The sequence below is a fragment of the Athene noctua genome, chromosome 10, assembly GCF_965140245.1.
Source record: "Athene noctua chromosome 10, bAthNoc1.hap1.1, whole genome shotgun sequence".
In the NCBI taxonomy this organism is placed as follows: domain Eukaryota; kingdom Metazoa; phylum Chordata; class Aves; order Strigiformes; family Strigidae; genus Athene; species Athene noctua.
This window is the reverse complement of record NC_134046.1, coordinates 7,015,017-7,034,217: the sequence shown is the minus strand read 5'-3', so window position 1 is coordinate 7,034,217 and position 19,201 is coordinate 7,015,017. Positions and strand designations below refer to the sequence as shown.

The window sequence follows — 19,201 nt, the reverse complement described above, 5'->3', positions numbered from 1 at the left end:
CTTTATATACAGACTGATTTAAACAGCTTGATTCAGTATGTCAGAAATCTGTTCCTGTGTGACTGTATAAAACAGAAAGTAAGATCTGCTCCAAGTAACAGCAGGAACTTGCACAAAGCCTTTTGCACAGGCTGACCTAAGTTTATTGGGAACACCTTATCTTAAAGCATTAAGTTCTACATAGGGGCCAATCCTACTCAAAGCTGGAGCAGCTGTCTAGAATTAGGCAGTACTCACCGAAGTCATCAGCACAAGGCTACCAAGCATTTTTCTCTAGACAATAACACAAGACACATAATAAGACAGACAAAAAGAGGAGAGAGCCCTGCTTACAAGGGCCTTTGGTACAATTAGGTCATCCAGGCCTTGATGATTCAATAGCCAGGGAACTGTGAAAGCTGCAAGATACATGCAGCTCACTGCTCATTCAGGGAAACCAGCTGCAAACACAGCCCACTGAAAACAGCTGAAAAAACTCCCAACCCAAAGGAGATTTTTACTGTTCTTTTTTTAAATGATTTTGTGGTTAACGTGACAAAGAATCTGAAGTAGCTGGTTGGACTAGGACCCACTGCATTGCCACTGCAAATTCTGGAGTAAGCTCCTACCCGCAAATCACCAAGACACCACTCCCAGTTCACCAGCAGGTCCCTGCTCCTCTATCTAATATGTTCTTCAGGCAAAGCCAAACATAAGACGATGACAACATCTTTAGAAAGGAGAAAAACTCCTCCTGGTCTTCAAAACCATATTATTATCTAAATATTAATATAACCCATTTAGATTAAAAGCCTTTTGCTTCCATCCCTTGTGCTCCAGGCTAACCATTTTCTACATGACTGTTTTGGAGAATTTAATAGAGAATTAAGGGTAATGCACACTTGTTTTAAGGTACCTAATACTACAGTTGACCGCCAACCTTGCAGGCATGATCTGTACATGAGATGTATCCAGAAACATTCCAAAGAGGACAGAGCAGGTGTTACAGTTGCTATTAAGGGTTTATGCTGGCTGTATAAATTGAGTTGAGGCATGGCAGGTTTTTCTCAGAACCAGGGACACAGCTGGTACAATGCTATTAGCAGCTTTGGACCTCTAAGGAGAGCAGCTTGAGAAAGTATTTCCTTAGGCAGCCTGGCACGCACCTTGCACAGCTGATGATCTGACTCATACTCTTAAAAGCTCCCACAACCATACGGTCTAAGCACTTCTTATCTTTAGTAAAAGATATTGCCCATGCTCTTAAGACAGGCTACTGAAGGACAAAGACTAAGAGCCCGTTCTGTTAAGATGCTGGCACCTGATGTGCTCCTGCAAAGCAAGCTGATCTATTCTGCGCACTCACCTGGGCTTGGGTGAGGATCAAGACCAAATTTTTCCACTTAGTAATTAGACAGCTATTCTGCTACAAGACAGAAGAGAAGTCTGAGGACAGAGCACTGCTCTTGAAAATGATAGTGGCCGCTGATTTAGGAACCTGCCCTCACTGACTCCGAGCATGTCTCTGGCTTGCATAGCTAAGCCTACTCTCAAAACTGGGTACAGAAACATACAGTAAACTCCAAAAAAAGTTTTCTGTGTTGTAGTTTTAAACCCTTTAGAACAATTTCTAAATTATTTTAATTTTAAATTTCCCAAGCAGGGGGTTAGTTTTAATTACTTTACCTCAGTATGCTGGGAAGGTTTAATTGATGTTCACCATATAAATATAATTTAATACTTAACACAGAACTAAAGGAACATACCTGGGGAGAGTTACTCTTAAATGTCATTTGTATAGATTTATTCTTAATCAAATAAGAACCTAATTTATGACACTATACCATTTTGTGTCCAGAGAGCAGAGGCTTTAAACTACCTGTACAAGATAATCACTAACCTGTTTGTGAGAAAAAACTGCTCAACAAAAATGACAACAAAGAGGCTATAATTCATCAGAGGACATATGTTTAAACTGCAGTCAATCTGGTAACAAAATCCTAATCTTTCACCCCTTTCTTGAAGGTCAGAAGGACTGCTTGCTCCATATAATGCAGAAAGAGCAAGAAAAACAGAATCACTCTAAAACCTTTTTCAAAGAGAAACAATAAAGATGTTTCTGGTGTTTGGGGGTTTGTTTGGTTTTGGATTTGTTTTTGTTTTTTTTAAAGTGTGCTCTGCATTAGCCCTGGTCATACTGCTGTAGACAAAACTACCTTATAGCTCAGGTTTGTTGTGTTGATGGTTTCTTGTCTGGTTCTTTTATATTAAAAAAATACTGTTTCCCAAAATAGGTTAATAAATGTGACAATCTGAGCATCTCTATTTCTATGTCAGATGATCCCTTCTAAATAGTAAATTACTATTTTTAATCTGAAACATGAAAAATGTCCTCTTCCATTCCTTGGATAACTCAATGATTAAAATAATAGGTAAGTATAAAATTAAGAGATCTTAAATTGCACTGATTTCCTTTGGATCCTGAAAAAGAAGGGGAAAGTTCCCTCTTAGTTCAGGTCAGAGGCTCTCAACAAGCCTTGAATTCAGCACTGCATCTTTCCATGCTGCTCCAAACTCTGTGAATTGGTTTGCTTCTCCACATCTCACTAGAATTCCCCTCTCCAACAGAAGAAAAAAAAGATTTTTTTTTTTCAATGCAATGTTATGAGATTAGTGAAGTATTTCATCCTTCAAATAACTGTACCTAAACTCTGGTCACAACTCTTGCATTGGGCATGTTTGATAGTGGGGGAGGTGGGAAGCATGAGATGTATCTGTAGACAGAAGATGAACTGCCTCACCCTTTACACCACCAGGAAAATTTAAAGAAAAGCAGAGAAACATGAAATACACATCTTGCCATTTGGTTTCTTTGAACACAGAGGCCTGAACTGCTGCAATCATAGACCCATAACAGTTCAAACACCAATAAACCTTCATCTAAATAACTGCTGCCCTTTTGACCAAGGCAGAACAAAAACATAAGTTCCTATGGTCTGTAATTTGCTGTGAGTCAGAACTCAAGTTGTGAACAAGTCCTTCCACACTTGCTTGTCAGCAGGCTGTGCTACCCGATAAAGCACAACTGAAGTGGAGAACTGAAGCATTAACACCTATTTTAATGAAAAAATTGTCTCCAGGGATGACAGAAACGGTACTGTCCACTATCAGTTTTCGCTTTAAGTGCCAGCCTCAGAGAATAAGTGTTCATCTTCAAAATAAAACCTTAGTATACGTTAATCTTATTTTCCCCTCCCGCACTCACGCACAGCATGGATGTGCCCTTCCAGCACAGTTAAACTCAGTCCTGTGCAAAGCTGCTGGGGTCATGAACAGGTGACTCCACTCCTAGTTTAAACCCCATGGAGAGAACAAGTTTTGACTAATGGGCTCTGGATGGGAAAGTTTAGACAATGCCAAGCTCTTTGTCCCATCTTTTCCTCTGACTGACACAATAGGGCCTTCATTAATTTAACTGCAGCTCCCCTGTATGCTGGCAGGAAACATTTCTTCAAAGAGTAATCTCACCCAGCAAGATCCCTCAGATCTCAGCACTTCCCAGAGCTTAAAAACATACTGTATTTCAGAGATGAGACCATTCACAGGGACCGAATGTCACAAGCATTGGGGAAACCAAAGCTTCTGCACAAACATTTTCAACTTCCTCCAAGTTTCCACCTTACATGATTTCACCTGGAATCTGCAGAGCTGTTTTGCAGAATGTCATTTCATCCTGTCATTGTCAAACCTGTGTCAGCTCCTTATTATTGCCTTCCACAGCTCCCTTCTTCCTGCTCCAGAGCACAATCTTCACCACCGCACACTTCTTCCTTCACAATGGCCATCCTGGCTGAGCCTTTTCACCCCAGCTGCTTCTCCTCTCAGATTTCCTTCCCCACATGTGGCTCTTCAATTGTCTAGCTAAAAGCTCTACAACTCTTGCTGTGGGTTCCCTGTCTACCACTCCATCAGCCATATCAGATACACCTTGGAAAACCTTTGTCCTCAAACAGCAGAAATTTGTGCTAAGCTTTCTTCACAACAAGGAGAAACTGTTACCCAAATTACATGAGTTAGCAGGCAAAGATCAAGAAAAGTCTGCAAAGCTGACAAGGCTGACACTAAACACTTCTTCACAGAAGTATTTCTCACTGCAGATGTTCTGAAAGTTTCTGTACTTTGAATAGATAAATTGGTCTTTCAAAGTTTAATCAATGCAGTTTTGTTTCCTTTTTAAAACTGAACTTAAAATTTACTGAAAGTGGCCTACTGTTATGTGCATCTTTGTACTCCAGCACAAAGTAAGTGCCCCACAGATTTTGAAGCTCCTCAGTACAGTCACAAGCAGTTGGTTTAAAACTCAAGTGGCAAAAATCAGACAGCTGAATAGCTTTAGAAAAAAAAAAATCTTTAACCCAGTTGATGCTTGAATCAAATTACTACCACATTTAAACACAGAAAGCCTTAAAGCCAAAGAAGAGTAGACCCTTGATTCAACCTACAGAATTGTCTGCATGATCTGATCTTTTCCAGCAACTCTTCCACCACTGAGAGTCTGTTAAATTTATTTTAAAAGGCTTAAGAAACTAATCACATCCACCAGCCAAACTGTTCTTTCAGCAAAAGTAGCACGGTGCATCCCATCTAGCATAAAACTGTTTCCAGCGAGCCAAGTGGGGTCAGGCTGTGTTACAGGAGGACAAATGTTAATGAGATTCCAGGCAAGAGAACACAGGCAATATTTTCTGAAAACACATTAAGTCTCCTGTTGAAAGATGACTAGTATTTTACAATTTGCTCAGTCTCTTGGGGTTACATTGGCCCAGAACACGGAAATTTCAACTACGTTGCATTTTATCAAGTATTTTCCTTTAATTGATCCCTTACTCTTTCCTACAGCCTTTTCACTTAAAAAAATTACAGGCTTGTCCACATATGGAGCTATTCAGAAATGGTTATTCCTGACAAACCCTGTACAGAATCTTACTTTGGAATAAACTTACCTTAAACTATCTCAGACATTTCCAAAGCTGACTCTGGCAAAATATGTTGCAAGCCAGGAAATCCATCAGGAAATACTTTCAAATTATTTATTTCTCACTTGCACACTTTAACCCAAATTAGCTTTCCTCTGTGGACATTTTGAGCTACAAATATTTCTTGATCAGCTGAATATCAGCCCTAGGAGTGAAAGAAGAGAGATGACAACCATCCAGCTTCTACTGTCGTCCAAGCCCTGAACTGAGTAGATAACACAAAGCAATCTAGGACGGGTAGCTGATGAAGAAGAGCCAATACACACAGTTAACATGGAAGATACAAGAGAAAATCAGCATGGGTGGCTGCTTAGGTGTTTGACAGTTCTTAATTTGCTGTTTCAGCCTTTAATTGTATGATGAATTTGTTGGCAGCATTTCTGGATTCAGGCCTCCATTCATCTTTATTTACAACCAATTTTCAGCTGCAGCTCTAATTTGAATTTCTATCCGCTCTACATTAGCTCTCAATGGCAGCAGTCTCACCTTCACAACCATCTTCCAATCACTGCTCAGCTAAACTTCTGCATGAGGATTGGCAAAAATCTTGCAGCCTCTGTATTGCAGACCTGACCTCACCTAGATTAATTTATGAATATTTCAAAATCCACCATGATTAATTCAGAAGACCACCTACGCTGCTGCACTCCCCACGACTGCTCACCTTGCCAGGGTCAGCACGTTCCCCTTCTCAGTGCCTACATGCACCCAGATACACACAGCACAAAAGACATAGTCACACCTAAAATGGCAGGCACTGATCAATGAAAACAGCAAAGAAAGCTTAAGTACTGTGGAAGAGGTTCTATCAAACTTTGACTGCTGTCAGATTTTGGATATTACTTTTAAATACTATGGTCTGCCAGCACATACTACACTGGTTGAGAGGAGATAGCATGCAAAGCAGAAAATGCAGATTTTTGTTTTGAAACAGTTTTGTTCACTTATCAGTTCTTAGAAAAGGGACAGTTAAAAATTCAAAGCCATTAGCCCAAATCCTAGACACAGTAAGTACTACATCACTTTTTTGTTGCAGCAGATGATTGATGATTCAGAAGCAACTCTCCCTAGAGCGTCGAACTTGCCTGTTGAACTGAAAAGCCACAACTTCCAACGTGCAAGTTTTGGAGTTTCAAACAGCTAAAATCTTAACTCCATGTCTGATGTTAGCAGCTGTTTCATCTCTGTTAGATTGGGCTCCTGCAAGCTGATCTTCTAGGGCTTATGACACAGTAATGCCCTGACCAATTATCCTGCTGGAGATTCTTTCATGATATTACTCTGTGGATTTATCTGACTCATTCTTCTGCCTTTTTTTCAGAATGGGCATTAATAACAACCTCCTTCTCTGACTTAGCCAGTTACTCTCATGGAGTTCATACCAATATACTAGCAGAAGAACAGGAATCTCAAAAACCCTGAAACTAGTTAACTGGTTCAAAAGATACCAGGGTAGAGGGAAGAAGGGGCTGATTTCTGGACAGAGATAGACAACATGATTTTTGTCTATTGTGTCTAAAACGCCCTTCCCCTCCACCCAGAAAAAAAAATCAAGCCTAAAATAATATCAAACATGGAATTTCCACCTTTATTTGATTTAAAAGCATACTCAAAATGTCATTGTACAGAATCATGACTTGCAAACTGTAAACTTGCATTTGAGCTTGCTTCTGCTAAGAAACAAGTTAGGACTAGAAAAAGCTAGCTGAATTCCCCAGACAGATAATTCCTGCATTTAGAAGCTTTCCTATTTGACACATCCCAACAGCAGATTAAAAAATTCCCAAGTTATTAATACTGAGGGTCTGATGCTAATCACAGATGAACCACACTTTGCTCTTATCATAAAAGTATCTTAAGGGGCAACACACTGGAATACACAAGTGAGCTTGGAATTTCACCTTGAAATACCCGTCCTTACCTTTCCCTATGGAGCCACATGATCCCCTCTCCCCAGTGAGGTGACAGACTCTTGGATGTTTCCATTCAAATTGATTCAACATCTCTCTCTCAAATTTTGGAAAAAATTGAAGTATGAGGCTATATCAAAATCCTTCTTGCTGAGGACAGCCAAGCCTACCATCTTCAGAGGGAGCAGTCCTTACCTAACCATTCAGAGCTCTCTCAGAACACAGCCAAAGTTTCCAGCTTTTCCTATGAGGTTCGTGCTCCACCAAAGCCTAGTAGGTAGCTCACGTTTTACAATTCTTGCAGCCAGAACAGAAACACCTTCCTAGACCCATGAGCTTGACCAGCATTTATACAACTTAAGGGACCACAGTGCAGAGACACTGAAGCAGAAGGAAAACAAGACACATGAGGAACCTAAAGTATCATGGCTACATCAGCTTAAAAATTTAACAGGACAAATGAATGCAAGCAGTGTCACTAATATGACTAGGCAGCTTTCACGATCTGAGTTACCTGCCTGGTGCTACGGCACACTCTGCAGACACACCACTTCAGTGCAAGTAACCTGGGGATCTGGTAGCCCTGGGGATGCACTGCACAGTGTCAACACATCTCCAGCACTGTAATCATAAAGTACTCTGGAAGCTTACACAAGGACAAAACCAGCTCAATAACTTCAATTGGTAATCTATTTCCAGAGCATGGTCATTACTGCTAACTGCCAAAAGAACAGGATGTCTACCTCCCATCCTGGTCCTCAGTCCTCACACACTTTCTCACAAGTGAGCTGAAAGTCAAAGTAGCTTACCTTCCTAGCAGGAAAAAAAAAGACATCACCAAACATGGCCAATCAAAAATAAAAGGTCACAGAGATAAGAGTGAACATGATATTTACAAGCAACAGCCCAAACCCTTCACTAAATATCTTGCAAAGCACAGATTGTAACCATAACAATATCTAAATATTAGATGGAAAAGGCTGTTGTCAGCTAGCTTCTCTAGAACATGATCCAAACGACTTTATTCTCACCTCCACGGAAAAGCCAGCAGGATGTAAAATTAACTGTGCTGAATTCAACCACTTTGGCACTCACGAAGGAAGTTTCATCGGTCAAACTGGGACAGTCTTAAACTTGTCCCATAAAATCATGTTTGCAGGAGGCTGGGGGGGGAGGCCCAGAGGGGGACTTCTCTTTATCAAAATCTTTTGTAATTAATAGTATAACTGTCATATTAAACTAACATTAAAAATTCTGTACAAATCAATCTGAAGCTGTACAATTAAGTCTGGATCTGCAAGAAGCACCTGGTTACTATTTAAAATAGGCACTAGGAGGTTAAAAATACTGCTCCTTCTCAGAGTTACTTACACTGCCTTAGTATTAAAAGTTTTAGAACATCTGGTTTTCCTTTCCACTCCCTATGACATCATGTTTTCCAAGCACATTTGGCAGCTCACTGTAAAGATACAGGCAGACTAAACATACAGGGCAATGTAGAGTCAAGATGAAAAATTCCAAAGCCCTGGATACAGTAAGTGTGTTTCCTATCTCCAAATTTCAGTTACACAACTGGTATAATAAGAGTTTTCCCCTGCTTTGTAACTCATGTATTCTTCAACCTTACTCTTCCTTGATGAGATAGGATGATATGCCACGTATCTGCCCTCTAGAGTTTTGGCTGTGTCTTTGTAAGTAATTTTTCATGTATTACGGGATATTCAGAGTCCCTATACAGCAAGATTCAGTTATAGGAAAAAATAATTATGTTTAACAGGGTCAGATTTTGTATGTACTTTTCTTTATCTCACTCTGGGAGATGAGATTAGCCTTCTATATTCCTCCTGACTGAAAGACAAAAAAAAACTAACAGACCACACTATAGCCTCTGACTTTTTACTGCTTGGTTTTGTGCCTCAGCCTGGAACTGGGAAATTGAACCAAACCAGTTCCAGGCAACTGTGTTTCCCATGAATTTATACAGGCTGTAAACAATACAAAAGAGCAGCTGTTATAAAAACTAAGAGCTCCCATTCGACCGATTTCTCCCATATATTTTAACGTATCTTGATGCAACCTTTGCATTTTTAACTCTTTACCTATTTTATTATTTTTACTGGGTCACATTCAAAACACAGATTAGTCAGCATTAACATATCTTTAAGCTTAGCACATACATTTTATTGATGCACAAGGAGGTAGCGGACTCATTTATGCTCACCAGTGAAGGAGCAGCAAATCTAGAAATCCATTGTCAGTTTCTTGCTCTAAATCTTAATTTCTCCATTTTGTAAAAAGACAGTTTGGAAATGCAAAGAGGTGCCTTGGGAATCCTAACATGACAGAGTCTCTGGCTTATTATTTCATATTTAAAAGCAATTTATAGCACAGTAATTATTAAAGTGTACAAAGGAGAAGTAAGTATTAAAAAAACCTACTGACAAAATACTAGTCCCAGCGGTTATGCCCCGATTAAAATGTAATGACTAATCAATAACACTATAATTATAACTTTCACCCTGATGCAATTTGGGATAGTTTATATATTTCTATTGATCAGATAAGACTTTACGTAAAACGTAAGAAGATCTTGCTTTGTGCTATTTTTATTACACATTTGTTGTAGCAAACCTCTAAATCCCTATCTCAATTATTTTAGAGCTTAGTTCTCCCATCACACCAAGAGGAGAAGAAAAGCTAGCAAAAAGCAGAATCTTATGAGCTGAAAAATGGCTGTTACAACATCACAATTTCCACACCATAAAGTCAGATTGCCATTTCAATGGCTATCACTGCATAGTTCTCTGGCCTTAGAGCAGCAAGAGCCAAGCACATGAGACAGCCCTGAGCAACTCATTTAACTATGATGCATCCCCATTTGTCAGCCCGAAAATGAAAGCATTAAGTGCCTGAACTGTAAGGGTCACGAGACTACAGACCACCTTGAAAAAACAGGCAACAGGTTCTGTAATCATGTAAGGAGTCATCTGTAGACAACTGTTCTTTGTCTGCTGATGACTGAATTACCCTGTTACAGTTTTCTCACAGAATCCTCACAGGCAGAGAAAGTATGTCATAAATAACCCACTCACAAAAGAAGAGACCTTTCTTCCCAGAGGAGTTTAATCACAGAACACTGGCACTCCTTCTTAAGTCAAATCGTCACTTTGCTTGATTCTGAAACAGCACTTGAGAAGCTTAAAACACCTCTTGGATCTGCTGTTCCATGAGATGCCAGGCAAACAAGGAATTTAAAGGCTATGCATTGCCGGAGTGGTGAAGAACCTCACGCTGATTTCTAACAGCCTGTACAGAATTTCCATGGAAATGAGTTCTGTGCATTGCCTTAAGTCAGAAGTCACAGCTTGACAGCACAGGATCTAATCAAGACCAAAAAGAATTCACTGAGGCAGCAACACAAACCTATCCCACCCAGTCCTAAATCTATCACATTCTACCTACTCCTGCCTATAACCACTACCAGAGTGGTTAGTAAGTGCTGCATCCACCTACCTTCATGTGTTTGGTATGTTAAATTAAGTTCCCTGGCTAAGTCCCGTTCAATCTAATCTGCATCATTTTCACAGAAGAATAAAAGTTTCTTGGGAATCAAAGCTGAACCCACAGAGAGCAGGGAAAGCTGAGCCGCTTCCCGTGGGAAGTAGTAGGCTATGGCTGCTGCAATAGCGAGGCACCTGGTGCAAAGCCGAAATGGCACAGATCCCTTTGCACCCCTGGTAGCTTGGGACCAACCTACAAGTAATCTAGAGTCCCCACGGGGAGTACAAATACACAGGTACCTGAGATGGAGAGAAAGAAGCCAGTGTCACAAGAGATTTAAAAACAGTTAATAAAGCAGAACATGGAACCATGGACGCGATACATTTTTCTGCCCCACATCATGGGCTAAGTTGCAAAAGAGCCAGAAAAGCTAATTTCAAACAGCCCATTCTCCTCCCCCACACTTGGGGAAACACAGCAATTCACACCCCATTTCATAACTGCAGTGCCAAGAAACACCCAAGTGTGACAAAAGCAGGAGAAAGGAGGTGGACAGCGCTGGCAAGAACAGTAATGGCCTGTTTACAGCTGGACACCCTGTCCCAAACACTGCCAAGGCACTGTGCCAGCTCTGCAATTAAAAACGAGGAGTATCTGGGGAAAGAAGGATTTTGCTGAACCTAGAATAAATTTCATTCAGCTAGCCCAAATCAACAACTTCGCTCTTTTTGTTTCCAAATAACCTCAGAAACAGTTTTTAAAAACACAATATTCAAGCTTCTAGGACAAAACATCATCACCTATAGACAAGTTTGTGTCTGGATCTACACAGAAATGGTCACTGATCACATCCAGAAGTGTTCTCTTTCAACACTTTCTACAGTCTATTTGCACAGTTCCTGTTACAGTGTCACGTACTAGCTCTTACCAGAGCTAAACTTTCAACTCTGTGGATCTACACGTTGTCCAATCACCCTGGCATTACAGGCTGGCAGTGAAATTAATTTTATGGTCTTAAATTGGAATATAAAAGTCAAAGCCTTGACATTTCCTTAGTACTGAAAACTTTTCCTTCTCTCAACAACACAAAAAAAGATTTCTAAGGAGTGGTTAATATAAGCTGGGAAACAGTCTAGATATACTAGATTGGAAAGTCACAAGGGCAAGAGGTATTTTGTTACTTACATTCAATAGGTTAATGCTATTTCATTTGTAACTTACAGTATAAAAACCAAACAAAAACCCACCCACTCACACACACAATTAATTTCTGCGAAGTCCATGCTGTTAACAAGCCAAGGGCAACCTAGGCATCAAAACAAGACAGGCTTCTCTTGTGACCTTCCTTAATGATCATCTGAAGTGTTCAACAGAAAATGGTCCCAATTATTCTGGGTATTCTATAAACCCAGGCAAAGCAAGCCATTACCTGCAGCTCCAGAACATGCTGTAAACAAAGTAATGGATTTAATGGATAAGAAACACAGCAACTTTTTCAAAAAGTGGGGGGAAAGAGTTTCCAAAAAGATTGTATATAGAAATTATTTTCATTATTCTCATGTATGTTTATACTACAACAACCCAACCAATACACTAAACTAAGGGCTAGAACTATCAGAGAGTCCCTGTGCAAAGCTGTCCCTGTGAAAAGCTGTCACTAAAACATACAGATGTCCATCCTGAGGCAAAAAAACTTCATTAGATTCCCCATGATCCTTTCCACTGAGACAGGCTTCATCAGGAAAGCACTACACATTGTTTGGTAGGTGAAGTTACACAGCTGCCAGCTGCCCGATCCTGTCACATCACTTTGTACACCCACTAAGAGACCCTGCTTGTAAATACAATTAAATACTTTGATAAAGGGTGTTGGCTGAATGGGAATGCATGGAGGAAGGAGGAAGAGATACTGGTTCCTACACACCAAGGTGCATGGGTTTCAGGTGATGGCACCTACCTACTTTACATAAAACATCATTATCTTACGGCTAATTTAAAAATAAAAATCCATGACTACCCCATATGAAGCCAAAAGGCTGTAAAAGCCTTTCCTGATTATTAACACTGACACACAAGCACTACCATGTGAAGTTGTATTCAGACTTTGGAACAATCCACACTTCCACTGTCTACTGACTTCGCAAGATCAGCCAATAGGCCTACTAAGAATTGTTACTGACTTGTAAGGATTGTTTCAAAGTAAATAAACAAGTGCCAACACTTAATTAAAAAGTAATATTTTAGTAATCACTGTCATAAGTATAAAGATGGTCAACGCTCAAAAAAGTCAGATAGGACACCAAACCTCAGTTTTCATAATTGAATGGTTTCCTCTCTCCCCACAGACACACAATACATGAACTCTTCCTTACCACTTCCCCAAGGGAGGCAGCCACCATGTGTGTCGCTGGAGTCAAGTAAGGTGCAGAGCCATGGTGCAGCACAGATTTCACATTCTCATAGGTGATAAAAAATGCAGCAGCTGAAATTCAAGAATACATGCAGTCATTTAACTGTTCCTCCATCACAGAACTAGCACAAATGCATTTAATACAGTTTGGACATCTATTATTCTGCAACTGTAGTTGAAAACAGGATATTTTTGCCCCAAAGGAGTACAACAGTATCCACACAATCTGTGGAATAACTCCTTCAGAAGTTCATGCTTCTGGCTATCATTGGCAAACCTCCCATTAATACCAAAGGTGTCAGGACTTATGGCCATATTTAGTATTGAGATAAGGAAAGATGTGTTAATTAGTCATGAACATCCAGTAGGTTTTGAAAAAATAGTATCTTCCATATTCATAGATAGGAAGGGTAGAGAGGAGGTTGTTTGGTTGAATTGGATGGATGGTCTTTATTTTTTAGAAGAAAACCCAAACAATCCAAACAAACCAACCAGCTGATTAATGGAAAAGAAAAAACCAGGGCAACTGAGAAGTCATCAATACAAGTCTGCTCCCCTGCAATGTGCAAAACTGTCTCAGTAGCAGTTGTTAATACCTTCTTCCTGGCTATCATCAGTTTAATATTTTGCATTTTAGCTCCATAAAAAAATTCTTCCAAGCCTCTGAAAGACTTTTACAAAACTCCTGTCCACTGAACAAGAAACATACAAAACTAAACTGAGCACAGCAATATGAGCTGTGTTTATTCACTGCAACAGTCAGCTACAAAGGCACTTGCACCTTAAGGGTTACTCCTTCTCCTAAAGGTAATTTCTGTTCTCAGTCATATGTTGGAAAGATAAAACCACAGTTCAGATTTTGAAGATGTAAATCCTGAAAAAAACTGACATGTCTTGCGGGGGAAGAGATTTTAATTGTAAAGAAGGGCTATGTGAATTGCCTTCTGCTAATCAAAAGATGCTTATCACCTCAAAAGGAGATAACAGAGCAGACAAGATAAAGAACTGAAATTTTTTATATCATCTTAGGAAGGACATCAAACATCTGAAGGTGTCAGTGGATTTGTCAGCAAAGTTCTCCTAACATTTATTACTGACAGCATAGCTTGCTACTTTTTTATCCCTCCCTACAAAGACAAAATGGACAAAGGCATTAGGAATTTTAGATGCCTTTTCTCTGCAGGGACTACAGGCATTTACTTTTTTAAAACTTCAGTTTCAAAAGTATTCCTGATGTCTTCTCATTATAAATGTAGTTGTTTCTAGGGAGAAAAAGACCAGCATAGCAATTCCAGGGCAATTAGCTCAGAGACCTCCAGTGCTCAAGCACTTTTAATTTTATTTCATTTCCAGCACCATGGAAGTGTGGGTCATGACAAAAATGTCCAGGGCAAGCAAGACTCAAGCCCTCTTTGGCACCTGGAAATGCTTTAGGGTGCCCCTTTAAGTAAGGGCAGGTTTACAAGAGACATCCAGGAACACTTCCAACGTGTAAGGGTTGTTTTTCAGAGTAAACATGCAGCAGCCTTCCTTCCAGGCTTGCTCAAAGCGTTTGGTCAATACTGTACAATTCTAGCAACTGCTTTTCACAGCTGGACATGGACTCACAGAATTCAGTCACCTGCAGAAGAGGAAGCCACAGACATAAATGGCCTATACTATGTAAGGTCCCACTTAAAGAAGACAAAGCATATGCCAAAGAAAATTTACCATTTGGAAAGGATCCTATAGCAGTGGAAGGAACACCAGCATAGATGCCACGAAAGCCACCAGCCTTCCTAAATCCTTGAGGACTCTGCAGTCTTGTTTTTACAGTATCCAGGGGAAAAAGGATCAAGTCGACACAGACACCAGCAACTCCACCAGCCTTTGAGACAAAACCGTGGAATAAAGTGCATTAATATTCACAGAGGTGAAGCTGTGGTGCTTCTGTAACTGAAACATGCCTAAACCAAAGCACTACTGACCATATCCTTTCCGAGGTCAAATTATAAACTGACAGTCTTACACAGAGCTCAGTAGCTTCTACGGCTATAACAAGGAAGCTTCAAGAAAAGAAACAGATACTACAACCTTTAAACCATTTTAAAGGTATTTTCATAACAACCTCAGTAGTCTGAATAGTACAACCAAAGCAATGCAACACTTTACCACTACACATAAAAACAAGACAGTGAATGCCACTTATCAAGATGACACAGCGAAGAATGACCAACACCTCTAGGAAGTTGTACGATAAGATCAGGGAAAGACAGAAGCAATTCTGCTTCCCCTGTAATCATCTCTAGAAAGCACACTGACATTTGTTCAGCAAACTTCTTCATTTAAAGTGTTACCCCCCTATTTCCTTTGTTGAACAAAGCCTAAAGTAAAACTGCTTTATGTTCTTTTGCTGACCTGAAAAAAAAAAAAACCACCACATATTAAATAAAAATGTTTTCAAAGTCATAAGGAAATGCAATTCCTAAAACCAAACCCTAAAAAAACTGTTCCAACTAAAGATCAATCTTTATCCATTGTCTGTGTTTCTATATTATTTTCTAGTTTAAATTTCCCTAGGACATGGCTGACCTGTAGAAAATAATGACTTGTCAAAAAAAGGAGGAGGAAACTGAAATAAATAGAAAAACTAATTTAAAAAAAAATAATCAATGAGACATTATTTAGATGCACTGTTACTCGGAACAGAAAACATAGTTTGAAGTCTACCTCATATAGAACAGCACACAAGAAACAGCTGCACAGATTTTCAACTCAGCCTGAAAACAAATCACGTGTCTTACTCTGATCTTTTTGTCAGGGCCAACCAACCAAGGATTCAGAGAGGTGTTCACTATCTACTACTAAAGTTTTAATCAATAAGTTAATTACTCTTTTAATCTAGTTGGCTATTTTGCATGCATTGATTTTTCTTCGCTCTTTTTCATCAAAATCCTTATCTGCTCAAAATAACATTGATCAGATTTAATCAGATTTAATCTAGCCATCTGTTAAAACATGAATCAGAAGTTACTAATTGCTTCTTTAGTTTTCAAAGTTCTGTATCTTAAACGTCATTTAAATTCATGAAGCAGCTAATAGAGCACCTGCCAGAGGGCGACAATACCTATGCGCTTACACCATCTGCAGAAAACAGTAATGATTTTTAGATAGTAAGACATCTAAAACGCACCTTCTCCTCCACATTGCAATAACAGCAGCATTACCAAAAGCTGAACAGCTGAAAAACCTTTACCAGGAGTTGGCCGTGCCTGTTAAACTTAACTCTATCGAAACGATTAAACAAAACCAGGACCTAATTCAATTGCTCTGAACCATCATGTTGCAGCTGGCAGCCGGTTGCCCCTGAAGTATTTCAGGCAGGGAGCTCAACCCTCCCAGCAGGCGCGGGGCCCGCAGCTCCCCCTCACGCTAGCCCAGGGCACCATGTGCATGATTTTCCCCACAGAACCGAGAGCGAGCGGCGGATCTTTCCAAGGAGGCCCCCGGCTATGGAGACTGGAGGCTTTACCCACCCGCACGCGACGCTGCGGCGAGCACACATGGAAAAGGAGATTTTGAGGGCGGGAAACGCAGCGCAAGGCAAGGCACACGCTTCACAGTGCGCCCACCCAGCAGCGCCGCGGCCTCTCCACAGCCCCAACACGCCCCGCCCGCGGGGGGCTGTTGAAGCCAAGAGCAGACGAGCCCAGGCGCGCTCCCGCCGCCCTCCAGCGCTGCGCCGGCAGCCGAGGCCGCCGCGTCGCCTTGGCAACGGGCAGGCCCGGGCCCGCGCACTCACCGCCAAGGCCGCCCAGGACTCCCGCGGCTCCATGGAGGGGTGGCGATAGCCAGCGGCGACACGGCGCAGCACAGACCGGCTCCTCGCACCGCGGGACGGTACTAAACCCCGCACTGTAGCCGTGCCCCGGGCCTGCGCACGGGCGCAGCCATGTTACTGCCCCTGACCCGCGGTCAGGCGGGAGCGTGACGTCACTGCGCCTGTGCGGAGCGCCGCGCATGCGCACAGCGGGCCGCGACGCCGCTGCCTGCCGCCCCGCCCTTCCCCCTGCCCTTAGCGCCGAGCCTCGCACTAAAGCTTTAGCGGTGAAAGAGCTAAAGCACACGTTAGTTATCACTAGGCGTTAATTAGTTATTACTTAACGGTGGTTGGCTGCGCGCTAGCAGCCATGCCGCTCCAGAAAAGGGCGGAAAGAGGCGTTTTTGCTGCCCCTGCCGCGCAGCTGCGCCCGGGTGGCTCTGGGGTGCTGCAGTGGCCGCCGTGGTTTCTTCCACCTGGAGCTGGGATCTGATTAGAAAGCAAACCTACGTTCATAGGAGACAAAAAAAGGGCATTTTTGAGGGGCAAACACCTGTGAAGTCGCTTTGGGTTTTTCTTCAAATCATGTCTGTAAGCGCAAACGCGGTCCTGCTGACGCCGTTCTGCGCAGGCTTTCTGTGGGCCGTTCTGAGAACAGCAGGCCGAAGCAATGTGCAGGGAAAATAATAAAGTTTCTTGACAGGGTCATTTCTTCTGCCTGTTCCCAGAAGGTGTATTGGCTCTCCCTGGAAGGGAAAATGCTATTTTTGACTCCCATCCCATCAGAAATACTTCTGTATTCTGTGTTTGTGTCTTCTGGAGGCCTCTCCCCTTCACCAAGGGCATTCAAATCAGCAGTGGTTTCAAAAGTTGCAAAGAAGATTTTGGCACAGAGTCCTCATATAATCCTCACCCAGCAAGAAACTACAGTTGAAATTATGGGAAATACGGTTCCGAGGGAGGGAGAAGGGGTAAATGTTGGAGACTGCTATAGTTCATGCAGAGAACCAGAAAATCAGCAGGCTTCAATTCAAGATTTCCTTGGCTGCGAGCACATCACTTGGGATGACTTTTGGACGTAGCAGCTGAGGATGTGACAATGCCTCACATTCTCAGCATCGGTAACCGCCTTCAGGCAGCTCAGCTCCTCTTCATCAAACCACTAAGGGTGTTTGCAGGTGGGAAGCACCGCGCTGTCCTGTCCTGTAACATCCACATGCAGCAACACAGTGGAGCTGCCAGCTCCAGCAAATTTATTACAGCTCTCCTGCAATGCTGTGATTTTTTTTATTCTGAGCTGCTTCAGTCCCTAGAGACAGACGATGTTAGAGTCGTGTTCATTGCATTTAGCCTTCATTTTCATTTGAGTGAAAAGCTCAAAACTTTGCAGGCAAAACCAGAAAGAACCTGAATGTATTTTTCAACCTCCTTTGATTTTTAAGGCAGGTCCTTGGTTTTCTGGTCCTGACAGTATTTTTATGATAATCTGGTGGGTTATCAATAATTTGTTTTAGTTTAGGCTTTGTCATGTTTATTGAAGATGACTTCTTGGTTTCATATCAGGACATGATCAAAAAGTGGACTTCTTTGACATTACTAGCACACCTGTCCCCAGCATGGCTGGCTGACCACCTCTCCTCCAAAGCCTGTGATGTGCGTGAAGCCTAAGTCAGGCCAGTTTGCTGTCCTAGGAATTAATTCCTGAAAACTTTGATTCTGATTCCTGGAAGAAGCAGGAGTCACAATTATATATTTCAGCTGTAATGTATCAAAGACTGGACTGTGAGTAGTTATTATAGTAACACCCAGCAGAGTACCCGGCTTTCTGAAAGAACCCTGCTATTTATACAGAAATAAAAATGATGTGAAATCTACCATTTCCAGCTGGTGTTCTGGTAAATGACTAAATAAACACAAAAGCTGAAAGTTCCTCAGTTTCCAAGTCCATGTCTGTCATTAAATTAGGTACTTTGGAGCGATATTGAGGGAAAAATTGGACATCTGCAGTAAATGAAGCATGCTTTTAGAGTTACTGCCCCATACAACCCACTGATGGCAGCACTTAAAACGAGACCTTATTCCCCACGTGTGCCCAGGAGGTCTCTTGATGTAAAGGTTCTTGGGGTCACAGCAAGAATTTTTCACATTGTTCAGTGCAAAGCTTTCAGATACACTCTGTGGCAGTGACTCTTTTTATTTATCACCTTCTGTCAGAAGAACTGCTGCTGCATTGGAGAGGTCACAACCTCCTATTCTTCCAAGCCACTGTCTGTCTTAAATGAACAAGTTCTGCTTAATGCCGCAGGCCAAACATTAATCTTTGTGCTAAGTCCTTCACAATGGACTCCCCCCGAGCTTGCAGAGTAAATTGAGTGAAGGAAGAAATCTGTTTTCTTCCGTTGTTTCTTCCTTGCGGGAAAACGCTGCAGGTGCTCCCCAGCATCTCCACTGCGAGTGAAGAAGATGGGCTGAGCAGAAAAACCTAGCCCAGGCAAAGGAAGTGCACTGCAGCTGACTGATGGATCTTTGTGATCCCATACCTTCGTTCAACCCTGTTTTCAGCTCG

The 19,201-nt window shown here is 41.5% G+C and overlaps 1 protein-coding gene across 4 annotated transcripts in view; it reads right to left on the bottom strand.

The window, feature by feature from the left end:
- Nucleotides 1–16,774, bottom strand: part of SLC25A26 (solute carrier family 25 member 26) — a 91,685-nt gene extending 74,911 nt beyond the window's left edge. For all 4 annotated transcript variants that reach the window (XR_012634322.1, XR_012634323.1, XM_074914740.1 and 1 more), the window contains exons 1-3: nt 16,618–16,774; nt 14,547–14,703; nt 12,799–12,908 (exon numbers count right to left, since the gene is read on the bottom strand). Coding sequence is in view for 2 of the 4 variants with exons in the window: in XM_074914740.1 (XP_074770841.1) it covers nt 12,799–12,908; nt 14,547–14,703; nt 16,618–16,650 (300 nt within the window). In the remaining 2 variants the exon portion in view is untranslated. The remainder of the gene's footprint in view (nt 1–12,798; nt 12,909–14,546; nt 14,704–16,617) is intronic.
- Nucleotides 16,775–19,201: the final 2,427 nt, after the last annotated feature.